General features: G+C 44.7%; 1 protein-coding gene across 1 annotated transcript in view; it reads right to left on the bottom strand.

Moving 5' to 3' along the window:
• ANK1 (ankyrin 1) overlaps positions 1-14,891 on the bottom strand; it is a 187,219-nt gene that overhangs the window by 46,276 nt on the left and 126,052 nt on the right. Inside the window, 12 exon segments of the mRNA XM_078149600.1 lie at positions 1,783-2,011; positions 2,526-2,622; positions 3,108-3,312; positions 4,367-4,578; positions 5,669-5,823; positions 7,177-7,401; positions 7,599-7,696; positions 8,508-8,586; positions 10,525-10,621; positions 11,595-11,618; positions 12,780-12,852; positions 13,777-13,869. Coding sequence (XP_078005726.1) covers positions 1,783-2,011; positions 2,526-2,622; positions 3,108-3,312; positions 4,367-4,578; positions 5,669-5,823; positions 7,177-7,401; positions 7,599-7,696; positions 8,508-8,586; positions 10,525-10,621; positions 11,595-11,618; positions 12,780-12,852; positions 13,777-13,869 — 1,587 coding nt within the window.

Consider the following 14,891-nt stretch of genomic DNA (forward strand, 5'->3'; position numbering starts at 1 on the left):
GAAAAGCACACTTCCCGTATACTTATTTTAATTGAGGAAATATTTGGTGAGAATTTTACTAGAGCTAAAGTTGTCCATGCAAAGAATTTGTCCAATGAAATTGGCATGTTTGCTTTGGAGTTAACATTATTCCCAAAGTAACCAATGGATATTTTCATCTTGCTTGTTCTTTACACAGTTTTCAAAGGAAAAATGTGCAGGGGATTTATTGGGCACAGTTGACCAGGATACCCCTTTGCCAAGGTCAAAAGATCTCCAGTGCCAAAGACAGCTGGAGAATTTGGGAGAGAGATCTTGTTAACACATGGGCTCACCTTATGCTTCATACAAAGGAGTGAAAGAATGGTAATACAGCTCACCTAGGGTAACAACAATGCCTGGCATTTGTAGAATGATTTCAACTTCTCAAAGGATTTTTCACATCTCATTTTAAGCTATCCTCACACACCTTCAGTAAGATGAGCAGAGCAGGTATCATTGTACTTATTTCCCTGGAGTCGCTCAGCTACTAAGTGGCAGAGCCCAGGTTGCAATCCCAGACTCTAGCTGTTAATTATTTCCCTATCGGTGGGTCCCCCAGCCAATGGGTCCCACACTGTAGATCCCGAGGCTCTGATGTCTCCTACCCTGTAGCAAACAGCCTCAAATGGTAAAGACCACAGGTACTAATAGGACACAACCTTCTGATTCCAGATCACCATTTATTCCCATCATTCACTCAGTTCTCTCTACTGCTTCTGCTCCAGAGGAGAACCAAAGCATAGACTTTAGAGCTAGAAGGGACCTCGAGGGTCTCTACATCCAAGCCCTCATTTTACAGAAACTGAGTTCCAGAGAAAAGTGATGGTCACACTGATAGTAAGTGGCAAAGCTGGAATCAGATGCTTACTAGCTGTGTGATGCTAGGCAAATCACTTCATCTTTCTCAGACTTGGTTTTTCTCATCTGTAAAATGGGGATAATGACAATGCTTTCCCCGAGGATCAAACACCACAGCACATGTGAAGTGCTTTGTAAATCTTAAAGCTCGGTGAATGTTGTTGTTGTTGTTGTTGTTGTTCAGTCTTTCTTTTCAGTCCTGTCTGACTCTCCATGACCCTATCTGGGGTTTTCTTGGCAAAGACACTGGAGGGGTTTGCCGTTTCCTTTTCCAGCTCATTTTACAGTTGAGAAAACTGAGGCAAACAGGGTTAAGTGACTTGCCCAGGGTCACACAGCTAGTAAGTGTCTGAGGACAGACTGGAATTCAGGAAGAGGAGTCTTTCTGACTCCAAGCCTGGCACTCTACCCACTGTGCCATCCAGCTGCCATGTAACATTTTAGCTACTATTATTATTATTTTCCCATTGTGCCACATTGCTTCTAGCCTTTCATCACTTAACACAGGTCAAGACTGCCACTGGCTTGTCGTCAAATACATCTGTTCTTTGTGGGTAGGAATGTAGACCACAACTTGGGTCCCAAGTTGTAAAAACAGTCAGTGCCATTTTTAGTGAACGCACACACACTCACACACACAAATAAATAAATGTGTGTGTATTTGCCTTTCAAAGAGACATCATTTGAGAATTGGTATTCTTTGTTTAGGAGAATATGGTATTTCCCTTTGCCCATACCCAAATTTCTCAGTGGAGGAGCTAAAGAGACATGAGTTAAGACTCCCACCCTCTTTAAGGGACTAGAGTTTCCACCGCAGACATTCTGTCAGAATGGCAGTTCTGGGGGCAGAGAAGGCATGAGTGGCTGCCTCTCCTGAGTGATGCCCTCTGGCAGCAATGATACCTCAATGTCTCTGCTCCGGGCTACTTCAACGAAGTTTTCGTGTTGCTCTAGGGTCTTGTCTACTTTGTCATCCGTCATGCAGTAGCAGCGCAGCCGTCCCTCTCGTGCGTCATTCATCTTGGCAAACACCACAAACTTGGCCATATACGGCACGGCGGTCAGCTCTTTGTACAGAAGTGTGGCAAAGTCCACAGCCTCAGCTGTCCGCGGGCAATCAGACAACCAAAACCTAAGGAGCAAGTGCAGCTTTTCAGGCAAGGCCAACCCCCCAACCCCACTCCAAACTCAGAAGGGTCACATGCAATGAAGAGTCAGACCCAAGTCATATATGAAAAAAAAAAACACCTTGTTGCTTCCTTAGGGAAAAGAGGCAAAATAAGGATGAGGTAGAGAGTAAGAAACCTGGCAGGTCAGGTCAGGTCAAGAGGTCAGCATTCCCTGCCAACCCCACATCTAGGCTGAAGGAGAAAGCAGCTTAGCTTGTACGTGTCAGGTCAGGATCATAGATTTAGGTCTGGAAGGCACCTTAGATGTCATCTAGCCCAATCTCTCATTTTACAGATAGGGAAACTGAGTTTCAGAGACTTGTTCAGAGTCACCATCTGTGAATGGCAAAGCTGAGATTTGAACCCGGATCCTGTTACTCCATATCCAGGTCTCCTTCCATGATACTAGATGAGTTAAGCTTATAATGAGAGAATGAGACCCATTCCTTCCCGTCCCTTCCTCCCAACCCAACTCACCTTGCAGATACATTGGTGGTGAAGTTGGCACACTCATTGGCATAGACCAACTTGGTAGTTCCTGTAATATCTTCCCACTGGGCTTGTGCTATTCCTCCTGCAACGTGAGCAGAGAAATGATGAGGCTTAGGGATGTCCTATCAGCACCTACACCCCTACAGAGGGCCACTTCACAGGGCCCCTGTGCTCCCCTTGAATTCACAAGAAATCTAGGAACCAAACATACAAGGACAAAGATGGGTAGGTCTACATGAAGCTCTCTTTGGCTCTCTAAACAAAGGCTTTTTCCTGTCATACCCTCCCTCTCGAGCACCCCCTCCCCCTTCTCCCCTTCAGATTAAAGAGACCCAGACACTGGAGAATGGATCTTAATCTAAGCTCATCATCCCTACACACCTCCTTCCAAGAACAAATCACCATGGGTGAAGTCAACACACTGTGAGGTGAACAGTTATGAAAGGAGGGGAACGCAGTCTCCGCCCGTATGTATTCCCACCTGGCTGCTTCTGCAGGAGTTGCTATGGCAGAGGCAAAGTTTATTGCAGGAGGAAACGGGGACAGAGGCAGGAGGGCGTCTCTCACCAATGACACTGCAGAGTAGGCGGAGACTTGTGGTGTCCCCTTCCCCGCTGTCCCGGGGATTGTCTTTCCAAGAGGGAGGTAGAGGGATCCGGAGCCCTATGGGCCGGTGGAACTTCCTCCGCCGGGGTTCCACGGTCACAATTGGGCTGAATGTTGCCTGGTTGCCCAAAAGTTTGGTGACTAGTTCGTCTGGCACAGGTTGAGCCTAGGGAAGATGAATGTGAGGTAACTTGGTGCTTAATAAGGGAACATACTGTGGTCACTGCTTCAACTACAACTCTTTCTGGGAAGGAAGGTGATGGGCAATCTATAAGGTGAACAGTGGGGGCTACATTATTACGTTACTGAAGGTGCCTTCCTGCCCCACCTCCCCTCTCTCCGTGCCCACCATCTTTCTTGATAGGCCATAACTTTCAATATTAGCTGCTTTTGTGCTCACCCACCAGCCCAGGACAAAACTACATCATAATAACTCATAGTTCTTCGGGGTTTACAAAACATTTCCCTCAGAAGAACTCCACGAGGTCGAGAATACAAAAAGTATTATTTCCATCTCATGGAGAACAAGGCTAAAAGGATCAGGTGACTTGCTCACGGTCACGTAGCTAGTTAGTGTTAGACTTAGGATCTGAATTCCAATTTCTTGACTTCAAATCTAGTGATCTTTCTATTGCTCTTTCTACACTGCCTTGGTGAAGATGGTTTTTGTTGTCTTCAGGCCCTGAATGGCATCCCTTCCCAAGCCCTGCCCTAACACCCTACCAGTGCTTTCCCCCCTGAACACCACCACCACCACCACCACCTATTCTTATGAAATTAACAGAAACTCATGCACACTGAGACATAAAGGACTATCATGGCTTAATATGGTCTTTTACCCAAAGGTATCCTATTTAGTATAAGTCTTATAGGGTGGGAAAGAACTTCCTGGTATGCCCAGAAAGCATACTGAAAATCACATAGTCAGCAGGCTGACCCTGCTTTCTCATAGAGGGTGGCCAAAGGTATTCATTTATAACCTATAAAAGCTGGGACCCTTTAGCATCATCAGATTAGGGGAGCTGGAGGTGGAAGGGCTTTTAGGGAATGTTAAATCTGAGACCTATCATCTGAGGCCCAGAAAAGCTAAGCAATTTCCCCAAAGTTACATAGGCATTAAGTAACGGAGATGAGACTGAAGCTCAGGTCTTTGGCCTCCTGCTCCAGTACTTTTATCCATTATATTGATTCTCTGTTAAGAAGAGCCTGGACCACTTTACCTGGAGAGCCAGTTTGACTTTCTTGGTAACAGCAGTTTCAGGAAAGGTTGCTTGCACCATAGGGACCAGCTTGCTCTTTAGAGACCCCCCTTCAGGGCCAATCATGTCAAAGTCTTGGCAGAGGCGAGACATGACCACAAAATACAAGGGGAAGTCTGTGGTGATGATTCGGCAAACCCGTTTCTTTTCCAGCTCCTCCAAGCTCTCCAGTTCTGTAGACACCAAAAAAATAAACCCTCCTGGTCACGACAGATGGCTACCCAACACCCTGCTTTTGGAGAAGTGGGGTCATCTTTCATCCTGATGCTCTTCTCCCCAACATGGACCACATGCCATATAGTCAAAGCAGTCCTGATACCCTGGGTGGCTTAGGCAGGACAACCAGGAGTCATGCCTCAGGAGTCAATAATGACTGTGTGGATTGTCTACATGGGATTGAGAATTGAGTCCTTAGAAAGAACCTATCCAATCCCATCACTTTGTAGGTGAGAAAAATGAGGCTCAGAAAGTTGAAATGAAACGGCTAAGGTAATCAGTCAGGAAATAATAGAGATAGGGTCAAATCCAGGTCTAAGTTCATGTAATAATAATTATAACAATAAGAACTACAGCAACTATATGTTTAGGTAGCACAGTGGATAGGGCACCGGACCTGGAGTCAGGAAGACTTTCATTCAAATTGGGCCTGACATTTATGAACTATGTGACCCTGGGCAAGTCACTTGAACTTGTCTGCCTCATCTTTCTCATATGCAAAATGGAGATGATAGTAATATCCCCTACCACTCAGGGTTGTGGTGAGGATCAAGTGAGATAATGTTTGTAAAGGTCTTTGAAAACCTTACAGCTTGATATAAATGCTCACTATTAGTATCACTATATGTATAGATGCAAACAGATATATATATATATATATATATAGGTATGTATGTATGTAGATTTATGGCTTTAAAGTTTATAAAGTGATTTCATTACAACAATCCTGTGAGGTAGAGAGTGTATTACTGTTCCCATTTTACAAATGAGGAAGGAGGGTAAGGTTTAGCAAAGTTAGGTAATTTGTCCAGGTTTATATAGTTAATAAGTTCTGGGACTCCAAATGAAGTCTTCTGATTCTGAGATCACTGCCTTTTCCACCACATGGTACTGACTGTCCTGGGTATTAGAAATTTGGCCAGAATGGGCCATCCCCTAGAGGTCCCTCTGGACTCCTTCACTCAAGGAAGCTCCATCCATTCTGGATCCCCTTTCAGGGCTCCGTCTCCCCACTGGCTCTGTGCGCAATGCTGGGCCCCCAGTTACCTTCATCCATCCCGTTGAGGGCTTGGTCAAGATAGCTCTCTCCATAGCGGCTCCGATGCTCTTTCCACATGGAGCCGTTCTCACTCCGAAGCACCACCAGCTCTCGGTCTCCTCGACCGTGGGAGGCAAAGTGGGGGATTTCCACAATCACAGGGCTAGGAGGAAGAACAAAACTCAGGAGGATATAGAAAACTCTGGGGAGGTCAGGGACCCAGAGGAGAGAAGCCAATGCTTGGTCAAAAGGAAGAAGATCCTCCCTTCCCCCTTGTAGGTGACTATACTTTTGGTGAGTTTGTGACAAAACCACCTGATTGATGGCAGGTTCCCACCAGGGAAAAAAGATTTTTTTCCTCTGGTTGCTGGGAAGTGAAGAAAACAAGCATTTATTAAGCACCTACTATATGCCAGGCACTGTGCTAAATGCTTTACAGATATTATCTCATTTCATCTTCACAACAACTCAAGATGTGGATGCTATTATTATTCCCATTTTACAGTTGAGGAAACTGAGGCAGAGAAAAGTTAAGTGACTTGGCTAGAGTCACACAGCTAGTAAGTGAGTCCAGATCTGAACTCAGTCTTCCTGACTCTAGGCCCAGCGCTCAATCTACTATGCTATCTAGCTACTGAATTCATGCCCCCTCCTTCCCTCATTTAGATATTCAGAATTTAGAACCAGGAGATCATCTAAATGGTTATATAATCAAACTCCCTCGTTTAGCAGATGAAGAAATGTAGAATCAGAAAAGTGAAATGACTTGCCCACTGGCAGAGCAGGGATTTGAACCAAGGTCCATCCGGTGCTCTTTCCACTGGCCTCTGCTGCCTCTACATCTTGCACTCACCTGAGCTCGGCACAACAGGTAAGGGTGGGGCAAACCCACCAGCTTACCTTTCTTGCCTTACCCTAGGCTCTAGACAACTTGGAGGACTCACCCTCTTGCTACACAGCCAATATTCTCTCACTTCTAGGCTTTCTCCAAGTCTAGATTTTCCCAGTCTCCTATACCCCTAGAATTCCTATTCCTCTTTTGAAGCACAACTCAAATATTGCTTCCTCTGAGAAGTTTTCTCGGATTCCTCCTGTTGGTAATAGCCTTTCTTCTCTTGGACTTTGAATAATACTGTGCTGGTTCTTCTTCCTCAAGTTTTCTAAGCCCCATTGGATGGCACCCCAGGCAAACTTTTATGTTGTATTTCATTAGGCACCACAATGGTCAAGTTCTAGGCATAGAGAAATCTGCCAGGGTTATGGACCCCCTGAGAAGGCAAGGGAAAATGGAAATAAAACCACCAAGTCACTGGGGATTAATATTCAACACTGTTCCTTCTCTTCATAAAATACGGTCTGAAAATCTGGGGATGAATTTGATTGCCCTTCCCCCGGCTCTCCTGGCTGTATCAGTTACCGATGGTCATATTCCTAGTGCTGCAATAGCAGGTTGAAGGCAGGCTGCTCAGGGAAGGTGAATTCCGTTCTGTTTCTCTTCTCTTCCCATCATTCTTACCTCAGGAACTGGGCCCCTGTTGGCCCCAGTGCAATGATCCTGCTGGCCAGGCCCTCTTCCTCAGCCAGGGGTGGTGGGGTGGTTAGCTTCTGGGGTTTGACCAGGCGGCAAGTGATGCGCGTGGGCGCCGCGCATGCCCGGGGCGGGATGATGACCCTCAGGCCGTTGTGCCGACTTCCTCTCATGGAGCCTCCACGGGCATCAACCATGAAGCTCACCAGGAAGCTGGGAGGTCAGATGGAGAAACAGGTTGCTTAATGTCCTCCCCCTTCTCAGTGCTCTATCCCTTTCCTCTCCCCATACTCCTCCCCCCAAAATAAACCCCCGCCCACCTCCAGCCATTAGGAATAGAGAGAATCTGCTATGTGGCAGAGGCTGGAGGGTGCAAACAGCTGTGGGTTCCTTGAACCCAACACACTCACCCTGTATGTACTGGGCTGGCCACAGGACTAATATTATCTGAGGTCTCTGTTGCTGGGCTGCTAGGAATCAATGAATCTTCATCAAATTCTTTTGATGCCTGAAGAGGAGATAAAAGATCATATTCAAAAGTGACCTCCATTCCCCTTTTCTGTCCATGGGGTTTTCTTGGCAAAGATACTGGAGTGGTTTGCCATTTCTTTCTTCAGTGTGTTCCCGTTTTACAGATAAGGAAACTGAGGCAAACAGCATTAAGTGACCAGTGTCACAAAGCTAGCAAATGTCTGAGACTGGATTAGAACTTGGGTCTTCCCAACTCTAGGCCCAGTGCACGATCCACTGAGCAACTCAGCTGCTTTTCAACTCTGCAGCCTGGCTTTTATTGCTCTGAATCAACTGGGTCATATTTTCTATACACTGTTATGTCTTACTGATTTCTTGTACTAACTAGGACAGTTCACTGCCCACTGGATGTACCAGGATCTTTCTTGCTTTTGGTATCATCTGTTTAGGGTGCTTTTGCAGGTTTGATATCATTTTACTTTTACAATAACCTCCATGAGACAGGTGGAGCAAGGAGTAGTATCTCCATTTTGTAGACAAGGAAATCAAGAAATGAGTGACAGCAGTGTTGGGCCTTGAACCCTGATCTTATCGCTCCACCAGGGACAAAGCCGTAAACAGCTGGAATAGAACTCACATAAAGCACGTTGCTGCCCTGAACAGGAGCAGAGAATATGCATACCTTTCCCAGGTCTTTCCCTCAAACTTGCTATCTTAGGAAGTCTGAGTCCTTGAAGATACCTTATCTAAAAGTGGATTGGACCAAAGGATCACTAAGACCCTTCCTGGCTCCAAATGTCATGATCCTATGTATGGGAATGAGCAGAAGTCAAGGGATGCATTTTTACCTGTTCTGGCTCCTCTGCTCTGATCACCACAGTCTCAGGTGTGACGCATGGAATCCTGGGAATGGCTGGAGATTCTACCCTGTGTGCAAATCACATGGAAAAAAATCGTGTGGGAGCTGTGGTCAGTAACTTGACATTTCTTTATCTTTCCTGCAATGTCCTAATAAAATGACTCTCATTTCCTCTCCTAATACACTGTCCAACCCTGCCCCCCACTCCCCATATGTATCTTGCACTTTAGTTGGTCTTAAGCCCACCCAGTGCATCAAACTCACCCTTCTTTGCACCCTTGCTTTTCATCCTCCTCTCAGACTAACAAAGTGAAGCCTGTTTTTAAGGCCTCTACCCATTTCCTCAAGGTAAGGAAGTATGATAGGATAGGGAAAAAGCAATAGATGAGGAGTCAGGAAACCCGAATTCTAGTCTTAGCCCTGACGTTCATTTTCTGTGTGACCTTAGACAAGTCACTTTCTGGGACTGGCTTTCTGGTTCTCCATCTGTTGAAACGAGGTAGTTCTTTCCAATTTCAATAGTCTACAGATCTATGAATCTTTCATGAAGCCTTCCCTCAGCCCACATTGTTTTCTCCTTTCTCTGAAGACATATGCCATATTGGATACACTCTTAATTCTGGCACTGGAATCTAAGTCATTTGTGCATCTGTTTCATGTGTGCCTGGTCTGTCCAGCTACACTTTCACTTCCTGTAAGAAGAAACCACGTCTTATTCTTTGGCATCCCCTATGATTGGGAGGGGATCCCTAGTGTTGGTTCCATAAAAAGTGCCCAGATGATGCTAGCTGAAATTTTACCTGCCCCACAAATCTTCCTTTTTCACTGGGAGAATTCTTGGCATGATTATGTCTCAACAGAAAACACACACACACACACACACACACGACTTGGTTATTGTTTTTAAGTGAAGAAAGGTTCAAGTGCAAATATCCACATGTACAAAGGCATCTGGCCTGGTTCAGTGCACATCTGTGAAGAAATGGGAGCTAATTGCACACATAACTGGGCTTGTCATTAAAGGTAACAGATCAACAGAGGACACTTTATACATGATCAGTGAAAGGAGGGGCCATTCATAATCCTAGCTGGGCAACAAATTTCAAATAAAAAACTCTACCAGTGATTTTTTTTTTCCTAGTAAGAAGTGAGGAGTATGCATAGATGTGTGCTTGTGGTGGGGCTGGGGAAGGTGGGAAAGAGGCATCATAATAGTAGGAGCATAAAGAACTATTACTTTCCTGCTATAGATCCACTGCTTGCCAGAGAATGGTAGATGGCACCATAATTCACAGAGCGCCAGACCTGAGCCACGAAGATTGAATTAAAATTTGACCTCAGATACTTATTCGTGGACAAGTCACTCCGCCTCTCTTTGCCTCAGTTTCCTCAACTATAAAATGGGGACAATAATAGGACTTAACCTTACCGCTCTCCCCAGGATTGTTGTGAGGGTCAAATGAGAAAACATTTGTAAAGTGATTAGCACAAAGCCTGGTATGTAGTAAGTGCTTAATAAATGTTTACTTTCTCCTTTCCTTCCTTATCTTTGTAGTAGCGCCAAATAACAATCCTGGTCTAGGATATCAGTGGCCTACTGGGTCATGCTCATGGACCAAACAGCCCTGTAGCAGACTCTAGCCTCTGATAGTGGCCATATCAAAGACTTGACTTTCCTTTTTGTTGCATTTCAATTTAGGGTTAGACGTTAGGGTTAGGATTGGAATTGGAGGCAGAGTCCCTAAGGCTCAACTTACCATTCCTATGATTCCCCAAACTAAAACTCCCTTCCCAGTCCACATTACCCTATATGTGGCATCTCTCCCTACTAGAATGTAAGTTCTTTCAGGACTATTCTCCTTTTGTAATTGTATCTCCAGGGCTTAGCATATAATAGGCACTTTAAAATTGTTTTCATCCATCCATCCATCCATCCATCCATCCATCCATCCATCCATCCAGTCTTTCATTCATGTAAATCCTTCTTCTTGGGAGGTAATTCTTACACTTGATCTAGCTTGGGTACAAAGTCCAGGAGCTCCTTCTCTTCATCTGCATCCCTGGAATCCTGCTTCTCAGGTTTGGAGACCACGAGTTCCTCCCCTGAAATGGACACAAATTTAAACTGAGGACAGGACAGAGGCAAGAAGACTTTTTTGGGGGGTTGGATGCTTGGTCGTTTCTGTCTTTTAAAGTGCTTTCCTCCGGTCTTCTTCCCAATACTTCCACCACAGAGAGAGGTAGAAGGTGGATCAGTACTCAAAATGCCAGGACTTTTAGAAGAAATTAGAAACTGATTTAACTAGTTTATTTCCTCTAGCTGTGGGCTCACTAAGACCCTGTATGAAGGGACATATAAATCCCAATGCATCAATAAGCTTGGCCAGGAAAAGGCAGACAGAAGATAGAAGGAATTCTCTTAGCCTGACGTACTTTGCTTCGTAGCAGCTCTTTTTGGGGAAGGCATTTGAGATATCAGCACTCTCTGAGTTCATTCTTCCCAAAGCATGCATTAACAAGGGATAAATTGAATAATTGCTACAATAGAATTGAAACCCTTCATTTTAAAGCACACTAATGTGATTTATATAAGACCCACAGTGCTATTATTTAAGTTTGGCTTGGACCCATTGCAAAGAAGTTTCAAATATGATTGAATTGGCTGTCTGCACATCTAGTCACAATTCTCCTCATTCCCCCAGCCCTGCCAATCCTTGCTTAGGAGGCCATGACCTTGACCTTGTGGATGCCTTCGCCTGGTACCACAAAGTAGGTTTTCTGGCTTTGTGAATCTGGAGCTGACAGAATGAAAGAACAGCTCATGCACATAATACCACAAACACAGCAGCATGGGAACAAACACAGAGATGGGTGGGCAGGGACTCCCTGCCAAAGGGGATGATTCTAATGATTATACAGTTCCTAATTTAATCAAGTTCTTTGCTCCTGGTCTGTTAGACAGCCCAGAAAGCTGGAAAGCGGTGGTGGTGAGGGATGGGTTAGTGAGAGCTGGGGTGCTTAGGGTGAAATGTACTCTGGTGACAAAGGACCACAGGGAACAGAAAGCGTTTCATACCCATTATAGTTACATGAGCAGTTCCTGGAAAGCAAAAAAGAGCCAAGTTTAAGGAAATACAGGATTCAAGTCAGTGTTACAGCAAGAGGCAGGTTATATAGCTCATATGCGTCACCCTACAAGCCAAAAGAAAGGCACTAATTCACTCAGTTGGCCAATTTCACGGATAGGGGTGGGAGAAGGTGAGAGCCATCTCCAAACTCAAGTTAGGCACGAGGACAGTGGCTCTTGGATATTTCACGATAAAGAAAATGCCTGGAATTTCATTGACACATCAGTTGTCCACAAGACGGCTTATTAAAGAAAATCCTGAGTTCAAGCAATTTTTAAAAACCAGTTGAAGGTACACGGAAAGCACATGACTATTACATCAACAGTCAAGGATTTTTTGTTTTGTCAGGGTGTAAGAAATCAATCAACCCATATTAACGGTCCATAACTTAACCAATAAGCCTCAGAGAGCTGCCTAGGGCTCAGGGAAATCATATGACTTGCCCACAATCACACAGCCTATAATTATCAGAGGGAGAATTTGAACCCAGGTTTTCCTGACTATAATTCCAGCACTATCCACTATGAGTGGAGAGAAGAACTCTGAGAGAGAAGGGATTCATCTATTGGGCAGGATGTTGGATTAGAAAGCTACTAAGCAGTGATGTGCTGGTAAATGTTTGACAGTTGGTTCTTGGTGGGGGAGAACGGTATACACAGTACACTTTTAAAATTTAATCTGCATTATTAATGCCTTCCCCCATCACTTTCTTGAGTTTGGAAATCAACGGAATGGTAAATCAAGCCCCAATTTGTAGCATTTACTGATTTCTGAGATGGAAATGCTCACCCTGAAAATTTAACCAACTGCTCTCAGGAACTGATGATACAAGCCAGCTCCAACACACGCCTGCCTCTGAGGGTCATTCTGATTCTAGAATTCTTGTGATTATAAATTGTCCATGTGCGTGTGTCCATGCATGTGCATGTACATGCGCTTGGGGAGGTAGTGGTAGATTTTAATAAGAGCAGCAGTAAAAGTGGGGAGGAGGGAGGAAAGAGCTTTAGGATCTCCATTCAGATTCCCAGAAATGGGAGTGTTGGAATACCCTTGAGAAGAGTAGGATAAGTATCAGCAAGATCTCCGTGTCCTGTCCCTCTTCCTTATCTTGAATCAGCGACCCCAGCCCTTACCTTCATCTTCAGAGACATCCAGAATCTCATCCACTGTCTCTGGGAAGCTCATTCGATGCTTGTCGCTGACTAACTGAAAGACAGAACCACGGACTTGACTTCAGGACTCCTTAGAGACCCAACTGCTGCCAGTAATAGGAGGCTAACAAAGTGCTATACCTGTGCTATTTCCTCGTGAAACTAGGTGGAGTAAATTTCATTATCCCCCTCTTACATATGTGGAAACTGAGGCTCAGAGAACTTAACTGACTTGTTCAAGACCACCCTAATAAGTGGCAAGACTTGAACCCACATTCTTTGACTCTAAATTCAATGCTTTCCTCCATATGCTTCCACACAGTGACTTAGGACCAGGATGAGGGAAGAATGAAGAAGGAAGAGAGAGATTGCTCAATTATCAAAGTTGGAGCCAGCTGTTTCAGACAGCAAAACTAACCTCAAGAGAGGTCTGATTATTATCAGAATGATAAAACAAAACACCAGCTCCTACTCACTCCCTCCCTCCCTCTCTTCTTCCTCCTCATCTTAATTTTAATACCCTGAACCCCAGTCGCCTTGTGGCTTCACAGTGACACTAGATGGCAGCAAGACCCTGTGTGGGGAATTGAGAGAAACACTCACATGTTATCAATATACTGGTCTATTGCAAGTGCTTCAAAGACCCTGACCTCTGCTCACAAATGAACCAGATCACTCACATCAGTCCATGGATCAAGATTCTTGCAAATAGTGGGACGTAACTAGGGAGGAGCAGTTCCAGTATTACCCCAAGGTGCTATATTTAGAAGGAAGCTTCATACCTGAGTTCTAGAGTCTTTGTCTCCTGCCTGCCCCCATTCCCCCCAAGGTGGTAACCTGATCCTCCCTTCCCTGTCCCCTGCTGAACTGATGGTGTGTTTAATGCTGCTTGCCCTAGGTACAGTCTGTGGGACTCGCCCTGAGTGCAAAGATTCCTGCTGATGTCTCTGGAGTGACCTACAGGGAGAATTGTACTTACCACAACACGGGTTTCATCTGTCACAATTTTCAGTACATCAGTCACAGAAATGTAGCCAAGGCGTTTGGCAATGGCCAAAGGAGTAGTTCCATTCTGCCGAAGAAAGAAAAGAAGGTAGAATTAAGTGGGGAGGAAGAGACAAGGCAGGGAGAAAACCCATCCCATTTCCATCGGGACCCATCTTTCTGTGTGCCTGCTTCACTGGGTCTACGTAGATAGAATCTGACTGCCATGAAAGCAAAAATCAGTGCAAGTGTGGGAGCATACGTAAGTCTGAGTTATATGGAACTTGTATTGGAAAAAGGGTGTGTTTTCCATTTCCAGGCATCTCACAGGATTGTTGTGAGGATCAGATGAGATGATATTTGTAAAGTGCTCAGCACAGTGCCTGGTACATAGTAGGAGATGTATTTAAAAAAACCAAACACCTCTTACTTTACTCCCTTCCATGACTCTATTATCCAGAGACATGAGCCTCCGTGCTATTCATTGCAAAAGACACTCCTTCTCCCACCCCTGGCTGTCCCCTGTGCCTGGTATGCTTTTTCTCCTCACCTCTGTCTCCTGACTTCCTTTGAGTCTCAGCTCACATTATTCTGCAAGAAACCTTTCCCTCTCCTCCTTAACACTAGTGCCTTCCCTCTGTTGATTTCCAATGTATTCTGTATATGCCTTGTTTGCACATAGCTGCTTGCATACTGTCTCCCCATGAGAAGATTAAGATTGATTCTGTATCATTTTCTTATTGATCCTATTTATCGACAGGTAGCATACCTCCACTAATAAATGTTATCTTGCTTGGAGATCTGCCTCAGTTTACCCTTTTTGTATCACAACACCCATTAGAATGTGGGCTCCTTGAGGGCAGAGACCATTTTTGCAGCCTCTTAGTACAGCTCCTGGCCCATACCAATTGCTTAATAAATGTTTGTTGACTTAAATTTTTGACTGAGAAAGAAGCAAGAAATCCCTATATGTGATTTTTAAAGTCACAAAGATCCAAGAGTCTGTCTATATGTTGTGCCTCCATCACTAGGTATTCAAAACATGATGAAACTTCAACCTACTGGAATAAAACATTCAAATAACTGGAATCATCAAAGAGACATACCCTG

Source organism: Phascolarctos cinereus, unplaced genomic scaffold, assembly GCF_003287225.1.
Source record: "Phascolarctos cinereus isolate Bilbo 61053 unplaced genomic scaffold, phaCin_HiC Scaffold_2;HRSCAF=192, whole genome shotgun sequence".
Lineage (NCBI taxonomy): Eukaryota > Metazoa > Chordata > Mammalia > Diprotodontia > Phascolarctidae > Phascolarctos > Phascolarctos cinereus.